Here is a 21,598-nt window from a genome sequence, read left to right on the forward strand (position 1 = left end):
AGGGAGAGAATGGGCATCCACTTCTTCTCTCCAATTTTAGTGGGATTGCTTCAAGTTCCCTCCATTTAATTTGATATTGACTGTTAATTTTTTATGTATAGCTTTTGTTATGTTTAGGTATGTGTCTTGAATTCCTGTTCATTTAAAGACTTAACATGAAGTGGTACTTTATTTTGTCAAATGCTTTCTAAGCATCTAAAGAGATGATCATGTGATTTTTTTTCCTTTGAATTTGCTTATATTAGTGAATTATGTTGATAGATTTACTTATATTGAATCATCCCTGCATCTCTGGGATGAAGTTTACTTGATTGTAGATTGAATGATCATTTTGATGTGTTGGATTTTGTTTGCAAGAATTTTATTGAGTATTTTTGCATCAACATTTATAAGCAAAATTGATCTGAAGTTCTCTTTGTTGGGTCTTTGTGTGGCTTAGGTATCAGAGTTTAACTGTGGCTTCATAGAATGAATTAGGTAGTAGTCTTTCTGTTTTTATTTTGTGGAAGATTTTGAGAAGTATTGGTATTAGGTCTTTTTTGGAAGTCTATTTAGCTAGTTTATTTGGTCATGATTTAACTGTGGTACTTGGTATTTATCTAGAAAATCATCCATTTCATTTAAATTTCCAGTTTTGTTGAGTATAGGGTTTTGTAGTAGACTGATGGTTTTTTGAATTTCTTCAGTTTCTGTTGTTATGTCTCCCTTTTCATTTCTGATTTTGTTCATTTGGACACTGACTTTCTGCCCTTTAATTATTTTATTTTCAAATTGTTTCTGCAGTAGTAGAATCAAATTTTTTGGTAACAATAGACCATTCACTGACTTAGGAATCTTTATATGAAAGTGCTAGCAGTTTTTGGTTTTGTACTTGAAAAGCAGTTGTATCAATTGTCAGTTTGTCTTTTGCATTCTTTTGTTGTAGGCCAAACATAATTTTGAAAAAGAACAAAGGAGTAAAGAACTTAAGCAACTTCGAGGTGAGGACACATGGATGCTACCTGATGTGAATGAGCGAATTGAACAGTTCTCACAGGTGAATATTAACAGACATGCCTAAATACAGTGATGTGATTTGTGGTGTTGTTTTTGGCAGTTTGAGGAAGGGTGTCTATGTAGCCCTGGCTGGCCTGGCACTTGTTATGTAGAGGAGGCAGACTGCAAACACACAGAGATCTGCCTGCCTGTCTACCTTCCAAGTGCTGGGATTAAAGGCCTTATGTCTTAAAAGACAAAAACAAAATACTATTCAAGTTAATATTAGGAATAACTTTTTCCTTTACGTTTCTTCTGCGTGTCTGTCTGTCTGTCTATGTGCCTTTGTGGCTGTATGCATGATGTTATATATGTTAAGGTCAGAGGACAAGTTGCCTGAGTTCTCTCCTACTTTGTGGGTTCTGAGGATTGAACTCAAGTTATTAGTAACATCTTTACTATGAGATAGTTTGCATTATTGAAGTTTATCTCTTCTATCAACAAAATGTCTGTCTTGACCATGATATGAAAAGCTTTTGTTATTTGTGTTGCCTGGTAGATTTAGTTAAAAATCTGTGGTCTATTTTTAGGAAGCTTCTAGGTCTGAAAGGACAATGTTTTACACTTTATGTCTTTTTTCCCCATCAAGCCTTCTTTTTTCTATTTTTTACAAATCAGCAGCAGCTTGCCTTCTGGCATGTGCCCCACACTGCAGGGTTTTTTTTTTTTTAAATTAACAGATGTTAATTTACATTTATAGAGTATACTATGATATTTTGATCTGTATACACTTTATAGGAAGATTTAGTTGAGGTTATGTGCCCATCTCACTATTTTTTATTGATATTAAATTGAGAATATTAATATTTGTTAGGAATTTCTAAATGCTTAATATGTATTGACAACTGGTTGTATGTATATATCTGTATTTATTTTACAATATTGGTCATATACAAATAATGTAACCAAAACTTTCCTCATATATTTTCTTTTTAAGAAATCTGAGCTACTTCATTGATTAGTAGTGCTTATCTTTTTTTTTTTGTTGTTGTTGGTTTTTTTTTGTTGTTGTTGTTTTTTTTGTTTTTTGTTTTTGTTCTTGTTTTTTCGAGACTGGGTTTCTCTGTGTATCCCTGGCTGTCCTGGAACTCACTCTGTAGACCAGGCTGGCCTTGAACTCAGAAATCCGCCTGCCTCTGCCTCCCAAGTGCTGGGATTAAAGACGTGCACCACCATCACCCGGCTAGTAGTGCTTATCTTATAGAAAGTATATTAAGATGTTTTGGAGAATTTTATATTTTTCTAAGTGTATGTAGAGTCATAATTTTCACTTCTTTTCATGAAAGATGTAAAGTCTCTTGGAACATGGATTTTCCTTCATATTCAAAGTCTCTTCCTGTTAAAATTAGGTAAGATTAAATTTCCTCTGTACTTGTTCAAAATTATTAGGAACATTCTGAGAAGAAAAAGAAGAAAAAGGACAAACATTCAAAAAAAGTGAAGAAAGAGAGGAAAAAGAAGAAGAAGAAACAGAAATGTCAGAAACAGAGTGAGTCAACTGACAGCTCCTCAGTAAGTGGGCACCAGGACTGGGCTCTGAGGCTGGGGGAGTGTGACTTCAGGGACAAGTGTATAGGAATTGATGGGGCAAGAGACCTTAAAGTATTACTGCTTATAGAAAGATGTCTACAAGACACACAGTTGGAATCCCCTGGGGAATAGTGGCTATGTAAATAGTTGGTTCCAGAAAATGGGATATCATTTAGTCAGCATTGTTGGTGGAGATGTGATGATTATAAAATGCTCAGGGAAACTGAAAGGTGAACACCAGCACAGAAGAGCTGCATGGGAAGAGAGGAAACCATTTGTAATCAAATGGCTGAAAAATTATAAGGCAAAGCAGCGAGGAACTGTAATTCAAAAATAAGGGAAAGGAGTTTTAAAACTGTTGTTGATAGCCCTGGTCTTGTATTTTGATGCTAATTCTCCTCTCCTGGAAAGTACTGCAAATCACATATACAGGTGCCCTGTGAACCTTCTCCCCATCTTAACTTTTCAAATAAAGGCTAAGGCTGATGATTGGGCAGCAGGAGGGAAGGTGAAGCTGAAAAGTTTCTGGCAGGAGAGGGGGTAGGGGTTTTGAGGGGGGAGGGGAGGGAGGACGAGGTGGAAGGAAGATGGAGTTGAAGCATGTGGCTTGGAGAAATCGCAAGTCATGTGGGATCTAATAGATGGGAATAGAGTAGTGTAGTGGCAGATCTGCCCAGTCTAGGCGACTATCTTTATACCAATTAATTGAGTTGTGAATTCATTGATTTGGTAAATTGGGTTAAAAATTTACCGCAACATAAAACACTGGAGTCTTTTTCTTTTGTACTTCTGTTTTCTTCATAGAAATTAATATCTAAGTCTTCAAAGTAGAGTTTGTTTGTTTCTTTTGGGCCAAAAAGGAGAGAGCTTTGGGTACCAGTTCTAGTCTTTGGGAACTCAGAATAAATGAAAGCAGGCCATATCTTTTATACTTATTTTCAAGAAGAAAGGGGTCATATGTAGACAGTGATGGCTTAGAAATATTTAGGCTTTAGAATATTTAGTTGATTACTTCTCCAAACAAAAGTGGGTTCTGACAGCAGGAAGGAAGCGAGATTTACAAAGTCTTAGTGACAGGAAGCCAAGCAAGATAGGTACTGTGGTCAGGTTCCCCTGTAGCACTCCAAATATGTGGTGGATAGAGACTGGGAAAGGAAAAGGAGCAGGAAAGATGGGGCTCCTAGAGTTTTATTTGGTTATTCAGTTATGAAGTGACAATTAGATTTGATTTAAGACTCCTGTAGAAGTGGGAAGAGGAGGAAGAGGAGAAAACAACAACAAAAACCATTCTTTTTGTTTTATTTATTTTGCTTTATTTGTTGTTTTCGAATTCAGAAAGGTGGACCCTGACAATGCCTCTTCAGTTCTCCTTAGTTTTACATCAGCCCATTTGATTTGACTTGTAATTACTGCAGAGTAACTTAATTTGAAATGAAAATTGGTCGACATGTGCCGCTGAACCAGTCTGTTATGGCCAGGACTGGAGCTGGCAGCTTGTGACTCAGATGGGCTCCCGGGGCAGTGATGTGGTGCTTGCTACATGGAATATTTGACTAGTGTTTTGGAATTAAATGTCAGCTTGATTGGCTGGGCAAGATGATCCTCTGATTTCTGATTTGATGATGCCAGGTAACTCAGTTTGGAAATTCAGCAGAAGAAACAGGCTTTGTGGAAGATGATGGGATTATGTGTTCTTGAATTTAGCATAATATTCAAGATGGTGATTAAATCACCGAAGCTTTAGTTGGGAAGGAAACAAAAAGATACTCAAAACCATGAAGGTGAATAGAATGGTTTTAAAGGAGTGTGTAGAGAATAAAACATTCAATAGTGAGAAGAGAAAACTGCCAAACAGCATGCGTGTTTTAAAATGGATCAAAGAGGGGCGAGTACATGAAGGAAATGCAAAATAAACATTGAAGGTTAGAATGGAGAATATTTTGAAAATCTTGAACATGAGTCATCAACAGAAGTGAGGTTCTGGAGATAAAAACTGGAATATTTTCCTGAGGCTGATGAATTTTGAAGAGTTGCTGCTAGATTAGTGTGTATGATATTAAGAGTTCAGAGAAATGTTTGGGCCGTTTCTTTTTTAGTAATATTGTCTTAGAAAAAGGAGTAGGAAGATGAATTGCTGCTATGGTGATCCATAAGGCCAGGAAATGCTGCCCCCTCAAAAAAAAAAAAAAAAGGTTTGGATATGAAATCCTTCAGTATATGAATCCCGAGGCCTCAAGGGCCTTTTCTTTGAAGCAAATCAGGAGAGTGAGATGCTTGTAAGAGGACCTGCCTGCATCAGGAGGAGTTGATAGGAGCTTAGACCAAGCACAACTGTAAGTAATTTTGCCAGGAAGTTGGGAGGAATAGGTTGGAAGCCAAAGTGGTTTACTTTTACTAAGGTAAGAGAAGAGAGAACTTGTTCGTATACGAAATGTTAACTGGTAGAAAAACTCAGGAGGGTGTGAAAATACTATTATGGTTTGAATATGCTTGGCACAATTAGAAAGTTTGGTTCTGTCGGAGTAGATGTGTCATAGTGGGTATCAGCTTTAAGACCCCCGCCTAGAAATGAGTATTCTGCTAGCAGCCTTCAGATGAAGATGTAGAACTCTCAGCTCCTCCTGTACCATGCTTGCCTGGGTGCTGCCATGTTTACACTTTGTTGATAATGGACTGAACCTCTGAACCCATTAAGCCAGCCCCAAATAAGTGTCCTTATAAAAGTTGCCTTTGTCATGCTGTCTGTTCACAGCAGTAAAACCCTGATTAATACAGAAGTTGGTACCAGGGACTGGGGTATTCCTGTGATAGGCCTAACCATACTTTAGTTTGGAAGAATGTGGGTTTTGGGACTTTGGATTTGGAAAGCAGTGGAATGCTTTAAATAGGGCTTAATACTATTAGGAATATGGAAGACTGTTGCTGAGAGTAATTTGAACTGTGCAGACCTGGTTGGTCCAATACGTTTCAGGGGAGGAGAACTTCAGTCTGTGGCATAGAGACTGCTTTTGTGGTGTTCTGGTGAAGAATGTGGCTGCTTTTTGCCCTTGTCTGAAGAGTCTATTTGAAGCTAAGATAAAGAGATTTATATTAATTGCATTGACAAAGGAAGTCAAAAAACCCAGGAGAGACTTAGTTCTCTGGTTAAGTCTCATGAAGAGCATTTTGAACAAGCATAGAAAGCTTAGAAAGGAAAAATATAAATTATATGGTTTGAGTATTAAATGGAGCTGAATCCTGTGTTATAGGAGAAAGCAGATTAAGGGAATAGAACTTTGAAGCAAGATCCTACTGTAAGATTAAGTTTTCAAACTGTACTGTGGGAATTTAGTTAAACTCAGTGGGAGACCGGCTCCCAGAACCTAAAAACAATGGGAGACCAGCAGCTCCCAAAACCCAGAAACAAGGGAACCAAGATGACCTGGCCCAAAACAATTGCCAGGTGGCTAGCCCGCCCCTAGACCCTAGCGCGAGCCAGCACCAATCAGAAACCACCCTGTACATTCCCCTTACCTCAGTCTTCCCTTTTGCCCCAGCAACTGCACAGGAATAAAAAGGTGCCTAAAGCTGGCTCAATGGCTCAATGGGTAAGAGCACCGATTGCTCTTCCGAAGGTCTTCTGGTGTGTCTGAAGACAGCTACAGTGTACTTATGCCAGGCGGTGGTGGCGCACGCTTTTAATCCCAGCACTTGAGAGGCAGAGGCAGGCAGATTTCTGAGTTTGAGTCCAGCCTGGTCTACACAGTGAGCTCCAGGACAGCCAGGGCTACACAGAGAAACCCTGTCTTGAAAAACCAAAAAAAAAAAAAAAAAAAAAAAAAAAAAAGGCTGCTTAAGACCTTGCTCGGGGCCAGACTCCTCTACCCCTGCGAGGGATATGAGTCTCGCCCCAGTTAGCTGGAATAAAAAGCCTCTTGCAGATTGCATTGTAAGATCCCCAGAGCTGGGAAGACCCTCACTCAAGTCACGACCACCCAATAACTCACAAGAGACCGATCGATCTTGCTGCAAACACACGAGGTTATTCGGGAAAGGGCAGTATACTGGGGTTGAGCTCGTAACCTTGCAGGCCAGAGTTCGACTCTGAGCACAAGGAGTGAGGGGGTAAGGGGGTTACCAAGGAAACATAACATAAAAACAGTGAAAAATTCTAAAGGGACCCAACCGCTGATTGAGTCAGGGTCATAAGGTCCTGCACACTCATTATTCTCAAGAATGTGGTCTGGTCAAAGTTACTCGCTTTATGGCTGACCGTTCCCTAGAACCACCCAGATGACTTATATCCTGCTTTTTGTTCTTAGAACTAGCTGCCCCAGCCTTTGTGACCAACAGGTTCCTGAAACTGGCCAGCCTGCATTCTTGGCTTGTTACAGAGATTATTCATGCCCTTTTAGGTAAAGGTTATACAGTATATATTCCTACTAATACATTTCTACTAAATGCTCCTTTTTTTCCTTAATTCTAAAATTCTCCAATCCTACAGCATCAAGTCCGTGTCTTGGTGGTGTGTGGGGTCATCGCTCCCGGGATTTGAGTGTGGAGGTCCCTCCGGGAATCTCTCACTACCCAGTTAAATTTAGATCCAGGCATGGTGATACACACCTTTAATCTCACGAGACAGGCATGCAGAACTCCCAGTTCAAGGTCAGTCTATAGAGCAAGATCCAGGACAACCAAGTTTAGGTAGTGAAGCAGTTGGAGAACAGGAAACTAGTGATAATATAATAGAACAAGGGGGCCATGTTCCAGTTCCTGCAAGCAACAGAACTCAGCAGCTTTGACCATGTTGCTCTGGCTTTAGAGTGAATAATAGACAGGATTACTGGGACAGTTGATGTTGGCTACCTGAAACTAAGAAATTAACAATGATTAAGAAGAGCCCAGCATCACTGAAAGTGAAATCTGGGATGTATTTTTTGAGAGCACAAAGAAGCTGTGTTCCAGAGATAGCCAAGGTTGTGCCTTGAGTCACCCAGGTGGTAGTGGTTTTGAAGGCATGAAGGGCTCATGAAGAACAGCTAAGGATTGGCACTTTGAGAGGCCATGGAAGGCCATTGGTGAAGGTGCAGCCCCAGTTGTAGTTGACAGCTCAGGATTAAAGGGGTCATGCAAAGGAATTGAGGCTTGGAGAGAGCCTATGAGACACTATTGGTGAGGCCTATTGGTGAAGCCTATTGGTGAAGACTATTGGTGAAGACTATTGGTGAAGACTATTGGTGAAGACTATTGGTGAAGCAGGGGAAGACCCCAATGTATTGGAGATGCCAGTAGCATGGAATGATCACCAAGAACAGCAGCTGTAATGGAGTGGATCAACCTGAGCTTAGAGTGCTACAGAGGGCAGAGCTGGAGAAGTGATGCTAGCCCTTTGGAGGAGCCCAGAAGATCATGTGTGGATTCTAGACATTGAAACAAGAAGCTGTAACACTAAAGTTGACTTGGAGACCCCAAGATGTTCAAGATGCCATAGCTGTGAGATATCTGCTGAGGAAAGCTACTCACAGGAGTGGAATCAGCCCAGGAGAAAGAAGTTTGTTGCAGTCAACAAAGATGAAAAGAGGAGTTGTAGATCTGAAGTCCTCTTTGACATTAGTCATGGAGATGCAGTTTGGAGTTTACCCAGCTGGTTTCTTGTCTTGCTTTGGGGATTACAGTTAAGTGATTGGATGAATGTTAGAAGAGACTTTGAACTTTGGACTTCTAACATTGGAAGTTGGATTAAATATATTTTGCATTATGCTATGTTTAGGTATAGCCCCCATAGACTCATATGTTTGAACAAGCCTATTGAGGCCAGGCAGTGGAATGTTATGGTTTGTATATGCTTGGCCCAGGGAGTGGCACTATTAGAAGTTGTGGCCCTGTTAGAGTAGGTGTGTCACAGTGGGTGTGAGCTTTAAGACCCTCATCCTAGCTGCCTAGAAGTGAGTATTCTGCTAGCAGCCTTCAAATGAAGATGTTGAACTTTCAGTTTCCCCTGTACCATACTTGCCTGGTTGCTGCCATGTTCATGCCTTGATGATAATGGACTGATCCTCTGAACTTGTAAGCTATCCGCAAATAAATGTTGTCCTTATAAGAATTGTTTTGGGGGTGGAGAGATGGCTCAGCAGTTAAGAGTACTGACTGCTCTTCCAGAGGTCCTGAGTTCAGTTCCCAGCAACCACATGGTGGCTCGTAACCATCTGTAATGGGATCTGAAGCCCTCTTCTGGTATGAATGAAGAGAGCAGTGGTGTACTCATATACATAAAATAAATAAATAAAATCTAAAAAGAATTGCCTTGGTCATGATGCCTGTTCACCTCAATAAAACCTTAACTAAGACAGGTACAAAGTAAGCAAAAGTCGTTGTGGCTTCTGTGGTAACAGAACTTACTACCTAAACCAACTAAGGATCAGCAAGGTTAATTCTGGTTTCATTAGCGTCATGAAGTTGCAGATAGTTATTGCTTTTATCTGAGTTGGAATGTTGGTGATGGGGTGCTAATGAATTCAAGTGGTTGGTCAGCATATGGTAAGACAGAAAAAAAACCTCACTGTAGAACTCTTGTGACAGGACCCCCCCTCCCCCCACCGAATCAAACTTCTTTATTATTGCACTTTATTTTAGCAAATTGGTAGTCTTCTAAAGAAAGTACTAATAGTTTCAGTCTATAAATTCCCACGTTAGTGCATGGCATCAAGAATTTTGATAGCACTAAATTGCCTTGAAAATATAAACTTGAGTTAAGCTAGAAATACATATATGATGATTATTTGTTAAAAAAAGTGTGTGAATATAAATAAGTTCTGGTGTTTAAATCCAAATTAAGGCATGAATTAATGAATCAGTAGTATCTATTTTGCCTTGGGAAACAGTTGATAGTTGTGTGGCAACAGTGATAGATCATATATATGTTTTACATGTTGATTATATCACTTGACACACATACTTGTATACTATTTTTAAACATACTTGTATCTTAACGGGCTAAAGATATAGCTCAGTAGTTACGAGCATTTGGTGCTCTTTCAGAGGACTGAGGCCCAGTTCTTAGCTCCAAATTGGATTGCTTACAGTAGCCAACCATAGCTCCAGTTCCAGGATATCTAAATAATGTATTCTACACACACACACACCATACACACATCACACGCACAAACACACACACACCACACCATGTATACACACCGCACAAACACACCCACACACCCACACCCCCACACACACGTAAATCTTAAAAAAATATTTAGAAAAAATTGAGGAATTTCATTGAATAGTAGAGCATCAGTTTTATACAGGTACTTGCCTCGGTTGGTAAGAGTGCTATAAAGCAAGCATGGGAGCCTGAGTCTCAACCACTTGCACCCATGTAAATAGCTGAGTGTGGCTGTACAAACCATAACCCAAGAACTATGTAAAAGCAGGTTTTCTGGAGCTTGCTGGCTGTCAAGCCCAAGTTCAATTAGAGACTCTTACAAGGGAATAAAGAGAGGAATAGTAGAACAGAGTGACCGAATGTCCTCCACTGGCCTCTAAATACATGATTATGGGCATGTGCATTCTCACACACATACACATTCCCCATTCAGAAGCACCACATACATAACATGCATATATATACATGCAATATTTTTCTCCTCACTGGGTTTGCTTTGGTGTTTGCTCATATGATCCCATTACCCTCCAAGTTTCCCAACTGTACACTAGAAAGTATTTTGTAGGTCTTTTTTATAAAGGTATGCAAATTTGTGAATGTCACATATATGCTAAAATGTTGTTAGAGCTCTGAAGACGAGTGGGTTGAGGCTGCTCCCTCCCAGATACCTGGCAAAGAAAAGAGCTGGAAAGTGAACGACAAAAGGACAGAAAAAGAATGTGACAGCCATGGTATTCAGGTGAGCACCCAGCTGATTTCAGAGACAAATGGCAGCTTCTAAGAACAGATGGATGTTAAACTGATGATTAAAACTTCTTGAAGAGAAGAGTTAGACTTTAGCAGTAGTTTATGAACCCTTTTCACAGAAATGCTAACTGCTGATGTTCAGACTGGCCTTCTCCTGCTACAGAAGAAGGATCTCATTTTTGCTGCAGCCATTCAGAGTTCTCCTAGCTATGGTTGTTGGCATTTTCCTCTTTTGAGGGATTTTCCTAACACTATATCCTATGTATGTTGAGTTTAGTTCTTTTCTTTCTCTTCCCCTTATGTCATAATTTGCTTATCAGTGCTTGTAATTGAATAAATACATTTTGAGTTCTGGTTCATATACTTAAGAAAGAATATAATTTATCCACTTAGCCACAGATGAAGGAAGAAAGGTGAATGTTTGATTGTGTGCACTAGAATCTATGTTGGCTGCTTTTTAAACTGTTTTGTTTACTCCTTAAAACAAGCTTGGAAAGTGAGTTTTCTTTTTTATGAATTACTTTTTCATACTTTTATAAGGGGGAGACTAAGGTACAGCAAAAATGAGAAATTTACTGTGAATGGCTAGCCATGCAGTGTTTGCTTCTGGCTGATATCTGCAGTCTCTAATCTTATAAAGCTCTTAAGTGATGATATGAACTGTCTTCTTTCTTTTAAGCAGCGTGATGAGTGGATGACTGTTGATTTTATGTCCATTAAAACTGTGTCCTCATCATCACTCAAAGCTGAAAAGGAAACTCTAAGACAAACAGAGCGGGAGAAAACCCAAGCGTTCGAGCAGGTACGAAAACAGTTTCAATGTTTTACTCTATGTATTTACCTTAAATAAGCTAATTTGTTTTATGTATTTTATTTATGTAAATGCCTTATTTGTAATGCCAATTCATTTGTAAAACAGTTCTTTTAGTGGTGTTTGACAACAATCAGAACTAAGAACTGTGAAACAATTTTTTTAAAATAAATTTCTTGTAAGAAACTTGTCTATTAGGGGTTAAGAGAGACGGTTCAGCAGTCAAGAATACTGGCTGTTCTTCCCAGAGGACCCAAATTGGGCTTTCAGCACAAGGCATCTGACAGCCGTCTATAACTCTAGTTCCAAGGGTTTTGATGTCTTCTTTTGGCCACTGTGGGAACTACACACATGTGGCACTCAGACATTCATGCAGGCAGATCATACATATAAAATATGCATAAAATAAAAATAAGTATGCAATTTATATAAAAGTATATATTAGATTGAGACTGTAGAGATGACTCAGTGGTTAACAGCAGTGATGCTCTTTCAGAGGACCCAGATTCAATTTAGAACCCATAGTATGTGTAGTTTATGGCTACCTGTTACCAAACTTCAGGAGAGCTAATACTGGCCTGCGCAGGCACCTGCACACATGTTCACATGTTCATACCTAATCACAGGCATATAAAATATACTTTTCATAAAACATATACTAGATATGTAAATTTAGGTGAACGCAGTTGAACAATTGTGTGTTATATGACTGTCATGAATTATAGCTGAACAATCAACTGAGCATTCTGTGTGTTTACAAATTAGTTATCATAAGAATGCTTTCATGACACATAGAACTCTATAGGAAATATGAAACAAGTGTGTTGATGTTACTGTTTCTCTTTAATGTTAAGAAAACAGTGGAAAATCCTTAGGGACCAAACCAGGTTGGATTTAAATTAAAGATGTAAAAACGGGAACCCACAAAGTATAGAAGTATTGTAGCCTGTGGCCTTTTAGATTGTCTTTATAATATACTTTGAAAGTAATATACATTAGTAAGTGGAAAATATGGCCAAGTGATTTTGAGGATTATGTGGTCAGTATTGTTCTTTGTGTCTTTTTTTCCTCCCAATCTAATTGTAAATGCAAATATGGTGATTATCTTGGTTTGTAGTAAAGCTACTGGCCATATAGAACATCAGAGGACATGAGTTTTGGAATGTCTTGTGTGTGTTTTATAAAATAACCCCCTGAGTTAGACTTGGGGGTTGTGAGACATGGGAGTTGTTCAATAAAAACATATGAACATGAGTTAGACATTGTTACATGCAAGTTACATAACATGTCTTAAGAATTGTAAATAGTTTGTCTAAGCTTGTTTATCTGACAGCCATTTCAAATTTAGTAATCATTTCTATACTGGGTAGACTTTTACACTCTAACCTTTCAAAATGTTTTGTTATAGTCCAAACTGCTAGAAAGAGAGTTGAATCCATACTGGAAGGACGGGGGGACAGGTCTCCCATCGGAAAACTGTATACTGCCAGTTGCTAAAGGTATCTCTATATTTTTTGTAGACTCATAGGCATTTCTGAGTTTCTAGTAATGAAAGGGATAAATAAGATTAAAATATGTTATGTACATATCTGAAAATGTCATAATAAAACCCATTAATTTGTACAGTTAATATCCACTAGTAAAATCAGACAAATTCTTGTATTTCAGAGTTTCTAATAGAATAACTTGAATTTACATATAACAAGATATTTGTAAAACATATGCAGTCTTTGAATTCTTATTTAAGTAGTTAGTGTTTGGAAAGTTTATGTGTTTGTGAGCAAGATGATTAAGTACATATTGCCATCATTTGCAAATTTCTATTTTAAACAGGCTAAGATAAACATAATTATGTGAAACTTTATGCTGCATTTGATTTGATGAATTCTATAGTAAAATATAAAATATATTTAGTTTAAAATTTATGAAAGTAATATATAACGTTAAAGATGCAATTTTATTGCTTTTAGAAACTCATCATTTGTCAACATTCATAAAATTTGCATTGCTCTTAGGAGAGTGCTATTGTTTTCCAGTAGATGAAGACAAAATATTTGAGTATCACATAGGCATACTTTACAATTAAAAAAAGTGTATAGTGCTCAGTATGTTGCATTGGCAATTCAATGATAAGTTTAAATATAGTTGAAGCAGAATAAAATATTATAAATAATGATGTTATCTTTCTGTCATGATTATTTATTAGTATGATATTTTTTTTATTTTTATTTATAATTCATTTCTATTTGACTGCTTCTTAAGTTTCTTTATTGTATCTGAGTGTGAAACTCACCTATGAGATGAGTTCATCTCATAAACATCTTTAGGATTCTTAGTAATTTTACAGAGTTATTAGAAACTGCAGGTTTCTATTTTGCTTTTAGCATGGGGAGAAATGTCTTTACTTGATTAAGTAAATACCAGTAATGTTAGTCATATACAACTCTCTTTGAAATACAGTTTTCTAGAAAGTTAAAAAGTAGGGAACAATGAGTTAACTCAGCCTGACCTTGAGTCTGACACTCATAGCGTTGCTCCAGTGTCAGAAAGTCAAGTGAGGTTATGTTTCCGGAGAACCTGGAATTATCACTTAACCTGTGGATTTGGTATTCAGTAGGTTCTGAAGGACCCCGAGTATAAAAGGGATGGAGTTCTGCCTTAACTACTGTCTTCACAGGCAGAAGTAGCAGAGTAATTGAAGGATCTAGGAGGAAAGACTTTTTCATTTCATGTCATTTCATGCATTCTCTACAGTTTCCCATGTATTTAATTAGAAGGAAAATGACAAAAACCTGTATGTTACAGGCTCAGATTCCAGAGTTACAATTAAGTTTTATAAAATCTACTGTACATTTTACTACATGTGCAGATATATGATTAATTTGGTTAGAACATGTCATGGATGCAACAATTAGGGACCCGTTAAGGGCGTGTTAGCAGTAAGTACCAGAGAGCACAGTGGTGTGGAAGACTTACATTCTGGAGTCAAGTCTTCTTGGAATTTGAGATTTCCATTTATTAGCTTTGTGACATGGTGAAAGTATTTTGGCCTTTCAGAGCCTAATCTATTGAGATGTGGTCAGGACTACTGATAGTCTCTGTTTTACAAGTTATTGTGACGATTGAAGAAAGCTTCCAGGCCTGTGTCTGGAGTCTAGTAACCCCTCCATATTGGCAATGCCCAATATTTACTCTGTGTAAAATATGTTGAAAAGGTTGTATTGACAGTTTTTGTTAACAATTAGTATACTATAGTTTTAGTAATTATTAACCTTAGCTTACTTCTCAGAATACTGAAAGCAGAAATAAGCAAACTATTTTGTAGGCTATACAAATTTATTTTAGAGTTTATTTGAAACCTGGTCTTCCCAGGTAAGTGTTCATTTTTACAGGTCCTTGAGAAGACGGCTTCATTTTTTGTTACCATGTTCTTAGTTGACATTGGTTTATAGGCTTTTTTTCAGAGGACACTTGTTGATTCTTCCTCCTTCTCTTTCTTGGATTTTCAATTAGATTCTTTGAATTTAAAGGTGCCTTTAATTAGCTGTTTTATTTAACATGAAGATATAACAGTTCAAAGAAATGAATGACTTCCTTTTTTATGTTAAAACTAGTAGTAGAAGGAGACTGCAGTCTAGGATTTCTTTTTTTTTTTTTTAACTTTTATTGCATTCCGATGAGAAAAGTTACATGATTTCAATTTATCTGAATTTGTTAACATTTAAAAACATATTTTAAGTAAATAGAATTAAATCACATTCTTGTTTCTCTTTTGTACCCCAACTCCTCCCAGAGACCCCCCTTCAATACGTACAATATCTTTTTTGCCGTATTCTTAAAATTTGTAAAATATTATAACAATAAAAATGAGTGTTATAAAAGTTTGATTATAAAACAACAATCAATTTAGCAGTCTTTTGTAGATGCTTGTCTATAGCAATACTGAAAATACATGTTTTTCTCAATATAAATTTTAAATAACTCCAAACATATTAACTGCATATTTCAAAATAATACATCACTACTAGTATTTTCTTTTCTTTTCTTTTCTTTTTTCTTTTTTCTTTTTTGGTTTTTTCGAAACAGGGTTTTTCTGTGTAGCCTTGGCTGTCCTAGAACTCACTCTGTAGACCAGGCTGGCCTCGAACTCAGAAATCCGCCTGACTCTGCCTCCCAAGTGCTGGGATTAAAGGCGTGCGCCACCACCTCCTGGCTGGTATTTTCTTAAATGAACATAAATATATAAAGTCTTTTTGTTTGTTTGTTTGTTTGTTTTGTATATAGTAGAGTTTAAAGTCTTGGCTCTTACTGTGGTACAAGCCCAAAATAAGAACAATTTTTAGACATTGGATTTCATTGTAATAAAGCTGTATTTCAATGACCCTCACATCACCAAAGGATTTTACCCCCATGGTAGCTAAGCTGAGAGTTGACAGTTCTGCTGTACCAAGGAATGAATTGTAGGTGTGATGTTTGGATACCGACTTCCTGCTATGGTCAAAACTATTTGGCTTGAGTGACTTTATACTCAGCCCACAGAGAACAGGTTACATTTATTTACGAAATGGTGTGTGCCAGAATAGGGCATCAGATCTCATTACAGATGGTTGTGAGCCACCATGTAGTTCCTGGGAATTGAATTCAGGACTTCTGGAAGAGCAGTCGGTGCTCTTAACCACTGAGCCATCTCTCTAGCCCCATTTCATCCCTTCTTAAAAGGGGGAACCAAATACCCATAGAAGGAGTTGCAGAGATTAACTATGGAGCAGAGACTGAAGGAAGGACAAGCCAGCCTAAATATAGCTATCTCCTGAGAGGCTCTGACAGTACCTGACTAACAGAGATGCAGAGGCTCACAGCCATCCATTGAACTGAATACACGGTCCCCAATGAAGTAGTTAGAGAAAGGACCTATGGAGCTGAGGGGTTTGTAGCCCCTTAGGACGAACAACAATATGAACTAACTAGTACCCTCAGAGCTCCCAGGGTCTCAACCACCAACCAAGGACTGCACATGGTGGGTCTGATTGTTCTGGCAGCATGTGTATAGTAGAGGATTGCAAATTCGATCATCAATAGGAGGAGAGGACTTCGGCCCTGTGAAGGTTCTGTGCCCCAGTGTAGGGGAATGCCAGGGCCAATAAGTGGGAGAGGGTGGGGTGGCGGGCATGGGGAGGGGGGAGGCAACAGGGGTTTGTTCTTGTTGTTTTGGTTTGTTTGTTTGTTTTTTGGAGGGGAAACTGGGGAAGGAGAAATTTACATGTAAATAAAGAAAATATCTAAAAAATAAATAATATTTTTTTCAAATAATAAAAAAAAAAGAAATGGTGTGTGTATTAAAATGGTCTATCCATAAATCATTCACCAACTGTTTCAATGAACAATGGTTCTGCTTGGAGGGCAGCACAGACATTAGGTGCGGGTAAGAATCTGGTTCATTAGCTGTGATAATTTGGAAAAGCATGCATCTCAGAGAAAGAGTAACTTATAAAGTCCTCTTCAAACTTGATACAAGAGCTATAAATATCAAGCAAAGCATTCAGTCGCATTCTTTGTTATTCTCTTTCCTACAAGCTACCTCCCAAGTTAATTGTCTATGTCTCTCTTGGGTATATAAATACTTTTGAAATATATAAGCTGTTCTGAAAACCATAGTATAGTGTAAAAACATGAAATAAACAATACTATTAAAAGAGAGGCTGAGATAGGAGAAGCAAGATTTCAAGACCCTTATGTTGTACACAGCCAGACACTGTCACAAACATACAAGCTGACAGTGTATATAGATTGTACAGTGTTGGAGCTATTTCTCCAATTACCAATTTACCTATTTACCCATTACAGATGGTTGTGAGTTACCATGTGGTTGCTGGGAATTGAGCTCAGAACCTCTGGAAGAGCAGTCAGTGCTCTTAACCGCTAAGCCATCGCTCCAGCCCTCAATTAAATTTCTTTGTTTAGATTAAAATTATGAGACACATATGTTATAGAGTGTGTGTTCATTAAAGGCATTCATTTATTCATAGTTGCTAATTACAACTAAGATTTATCTTAACAGCATTATCTTCTATATTTTATTTATACTTTGTATTGCTTCTCAGATATCTTTTTCCTCTGTGCCCGTTGATTCCATGTTTCTGGGAGTACCAATCCCAGTATATATTTTAAAATAAATCTGACTCATTGTCTTGAGCTCATCCTGTGGAATTTTCCATGACCTTCCAGTTAAAAAGAATACTTAAACTGAGCATGGTGGCCCATCCTTTTAATACTAGGGTTTAAGAGGCAGAGGCAGACATACCTCTGAATTAAGGCTAGCCTAGTATACATAATGAGTGCAGAGTGTAAGGTGGCATAATAAGATCCTATCTCACTAAATAAATAATCCTTCACTTGTTTGATTTCCTCATACCTTTCCTGTTATTGTATAATTTTATGCTTGTTCTTTTAAATGGTATTTGTGTACAGTTAGTTTTGTTTCTCTTTTCATCATTACAAGCCTTTGTAGCTCACAAAAGTGGGCATGTAAATATATAGTGAATTTTGATTGTGGTTATAACTTTTAAATATTCAAGGAAAGTATTTAATTTTATACTTTAAAAATGATAAAAACAGTAAGTATTGATTGTACAGTAACCACCCATTAAATATAACTAATGCTTATTATTGGAATCTAGCTACAGGAGTAGAGGATGGTGGATTAAGCTGGCTAAGAAAGTCTTGTCAAAGAATGAAGGAACAAGCTCAAAAAGAAAACAGAAATTTTGAAGATATTGTAGCTGAAAAATATGGGGTAAGTATTTGTGTTTTAAGGAATTATATATTGCTTTCATAGTTACTTGAAAAACTAAGTCTCTTTGTTTGGAGTCATGAAACATTTTAAACTGATATTCTTTTAAATAACTTCCTGCTTGTGATTATGTAAGGATATTGCTTAGAAATGTTTTTACATTTATTTTATTATTTTGTGTGCATATGGTGGAATGTGCACAAGCAAAAGGGCCAATGTGGAATTTAAGGGAGCAATCCATGGGAGTCGGGTTTAGCCTTCCCTCATGTTGTTTTCTTCTACCATGTGCATCCCAGAGTATAATTCAAGTCATCAGGCTTAGTGGCAAGCTTGGTTAGCCATTTATCTATCTTGCCAGCCCAGCCTACAGTATCTTAAGATTAACATAATGAATGTAAAACCCTAGTGTGTAAATGTAAAATATGCATATGTTTAGTGTAAAAGTAGCATTTTTCTCATTGGAAGGAAATGTAAATAATACAGAGGAGTCTCTGTAGTTTGCCTTTAGGGATAAGGATTATTAACATCTTGGTAGACTGGAGAGTTTCATATATTTTAGCATTTTGGCAGTGTAACTGTGCTTCAACAAATATTTTTAAGCCATTTTTAATGTTGTTTGTTCCAGGTAATGTTGTTATACCTGTATATCCTGAATATAAATACACTCCCAATCACATACTCCTTTCCCTGTCCAGTTTTTACAAAGATTTTTATTTTGACTCTAATTATGTATCTTAATCTACAAGTCTTTCTTTTTCTATCCCTCCCTTACAGGCTATTTAAATGAGCCCTTCTGTTCAAGAAAATCAGTTTGGTGCAATCCTTTTTTTTTTTCCTTCATGTTTATCTCCTATCTTTATATCTAGAAGTACTAACTTGTAGTTATGAGATTCTCTAGAATCAAATGCCATATATCTTTTTAAAAAAAATAAAAACATGCATCTGTTTACTAAACTCTGAAAGTTTCTTGGTCAATTTGATTTTTAAGAATTCATTTCATTCATTATACCTGAATTCCCCCTATCTCCATTTATTAGTCTTTCTTAGTTTTAATAAGTTTTTTTTCTATTGACAAGAATCTATAGTTTTAGTAGCATAGTATAACCTCTTGAAACTTAAGTTACCAGTATGAATTAATTATGACCTTTTGAAGGTTGTATTTATTATGTCTATGTGACACTCTTGTATAGGGCATTTGTTCTTAGGGCCTCTCTTTTTGAAATCTTTTTACCTGATTTAATTATTTCTCTTTATCTACTCATATTTTTTAAAGTATTGTGTTGGAACGTAGTGTATTGTGATTTTTATGGTTCTGTATTTTGGTTGGTAATTTTTATTGTATCATTTAACAGTGTATCATGTGTGGAAGACAAGACACTGAACTTTTCTTAATTGTAGGTATATTATTATTCTCCCTTATAGTCAATGGAAATATTTCAGTCAAAATTAAAAGAAGCTGAAAAAATTGCATACAAAAGAGAAGACTATGGATGGGATCCCGGGAGGAAGCCTGCGTATTCAGATAGAGCACAGTGTAGTCAAGCAAGTGACACATCAGATTTTGTGAAATGTAAAAGTCTCTCCGGGGACAGACCCCTGGAAACGGGGCCTGCAGACAGCAGCAAGTATAAGTTCAGTGTTCCTGACACAGGGAGGAGATCTGGAACTTCAGGACCTTGTAGAAGGGAATCTGCCCAAAGAAATGGCCGAGAGTCTTCTGGAAATTTGAGATCTAAATTCTTAAGACCCTCTGATGAAGATGAACTGTCATTTCACAAGAGGAGAGATTTTGAATCATCTACTTCATATTCTCCATTAGTGGCTCAGGCTTCTTTGCATTGTGATTTTCGAAAACCCGCAGAGAAGAGTGAAGAAAGTTCAACATCCTGGAGTCGATCTGGTAGGCGACAAGAAGACAGGAAGCCTTCAGATCAAAAGCCATTGGAAACCCGGAGCTACAGTGCCCATCAGCACACTACAGGAGATAGAAGAGAAAAGTTACAGGCTGAGAGCGTGAGGGATGATCCACCAGCAAGAGGACATCTGGAAGACATAACGCCACCAGTTGATGGGTATTTTATGTATATGTGTTTTCACATAAGTTCTTGGGTGGGATGGGGCCAAACCTTGATTTTGTCATTAGGGGTGCCCATGTTGGAGGTAGAAAAAGTGTGTCCAAAAAGTAAGGACAAATGTCCACTTAAATGATCATTAAAATAGGCTAAAGGTCTGGGGAGACAGTTCAGATAGCTGGCATAGTAGTATGCATTTGTAACCCTAGTGCTCCAGCAGAAAGATGGGAGGTAGAAACAGGAAAATTCCCTCAGAAGCCCAGGGGCCAGATAGACTTTGGAAACTTAGTGAAAATTTTGTTATGATCACTGAATAACCATGACAGAGATTAGAAAAAGTAGCAAAAATGAGAGCTCCTGTTTGAAACTGCCTGAAAGGCAGAACACTAAAAGTTGTCTTCTGACTTCTTGCCATATGCAACTGAAGGGGAAATTCCGTTAATTGATTGAAAAACCATGACAGGGATTAAAACTCAAACTACCTGGGCTTTATTCTGGGTGCCTTAGGTAGTAGATCATATCTAGTCCCCAGTTGCCATGGGTTGATATCATTATTTATGAATGTCGTTAATATTGGCTTAGCCTTTTGGCACAGTGTGTTGGTCCTGTTTTCTGTGAATATACATGCACCTTGTATGCGATGCTTCCATACATTGTTAGTATCCTGTGTGGTTGTTGAATTGCTTCATTTCTCTTATGGCTTCAGAAATTGTAGGTTTCTCGTAGTTGTATTATGATGCACTAATATATTGGAGCCCCTGCAATTTGATTTTTTTCTCCAGATTAGATAATAGGATGTTAGAAGTTTGAGGCTTTTTATGAACTCCCTGATTGTCTGAAGGGACAAAAAAAAAATTTAGGAATCATTTCCATATATTTGGAAAAAAAGTATGTCTGAGTGATCAAGTAGTGGTAAGAGAGCAAGATAGAGCCTTTAAGAATGGCAGAAAGAGTCAGTGAAGAACTGCTGGAAGCTATTTATTTGTGTGAACAGTATTGTAAGATAAGTTGGATAGTTAAATGCCAGGATTCTCGGAAATTTGAAAACCAATGGACTTTAGAACTATAAAAAATTATCAATCTGAATTTAGGAATATAAGAGCTCCTTTTCTGAGTCCTGCACTTTGCAGCTATGAAGACTGAGATAATTAAAGTTGTAATTCTCATTATATCATTAGGGTTGTTTGATTTAGTAAATTAAAATACTGTAATTTCTTTGACACAATTGGACATATTTATGATTTAAATAAACAAATTTACAAAACCTTGTTGCTAACAGGGAATTTAACTGGATCCAAGCATTTTAACTGGCAAGTCCATAGCCTGTTGCATCTTTACCAGATATATGCATTTGTTTTTAAAAAAACTTTTCCATGGAATTTGTTTCTTTGAAGTAAATGTAGTCAATAGTACTTTTGTGTAATTGCTTTTTCTTTCTCTTTACTTGCATCATTGGTAGCTTTTTTTTTTCT

The 21,598-nt window shown here is 37.3% G+C and overlaps 1 protein-coding gene across 1 annotated transcript in view; it reads left to right on the forward strand.

Annotated features, from left to right (window-relative positions):
- The window catches only part of Cwf19l2 (CWF19 like cell cycle control factor 2), a 64,375-nt gene that overhangs the window by 4,642 nt on the left and 38,135 nt on the right, over window positions 1-21,598 (forward strand). The window contains exons 2-8 of the mRNA XM_031346424.1: window positions 926-1,036; window positions 2,425-2,547; window positions 10,332-10,445; window positions 11,133-11,255; window positions 12,673-12,763; window positions 17,942-18,057; window positions 19,477-20,126. Coding sequence (XP_031202284.1) covers window positions 926-1,036; window positions 2,425-2,547; window positions 10,332-10,445; window positions 11,133-11,255; window positions 12,673-12,763; window positions 17,942-18,057; window positions 19,477-20,126 — 1,328 coding nt within the window. The remainder of the gene's footprint in view (window positions 1-925; window positions 1,037-2,424; window positions 2,548-10,331; window positions 10,446-11,132; window positions 11,256-12,672; window positions 12,764-17,941; window positions 18,058-19,476; window positions 20,127-21,598) is intronic.

Source organism: Mastomys coucha, unplaced genomic scaffold, assembly GCF_008632895.1.
Source record: "Mastomys coucha isolate ucsf_1 unplaced genomic scaffold, UCSF_Mcou_1 pScaffold24, whole genome shotgun sequence".
NCBI lineage: Eukaryota > Metazoa > Chordata > Mammalia > Rodentia > Muridae > Mastomys > Mastomys coucha.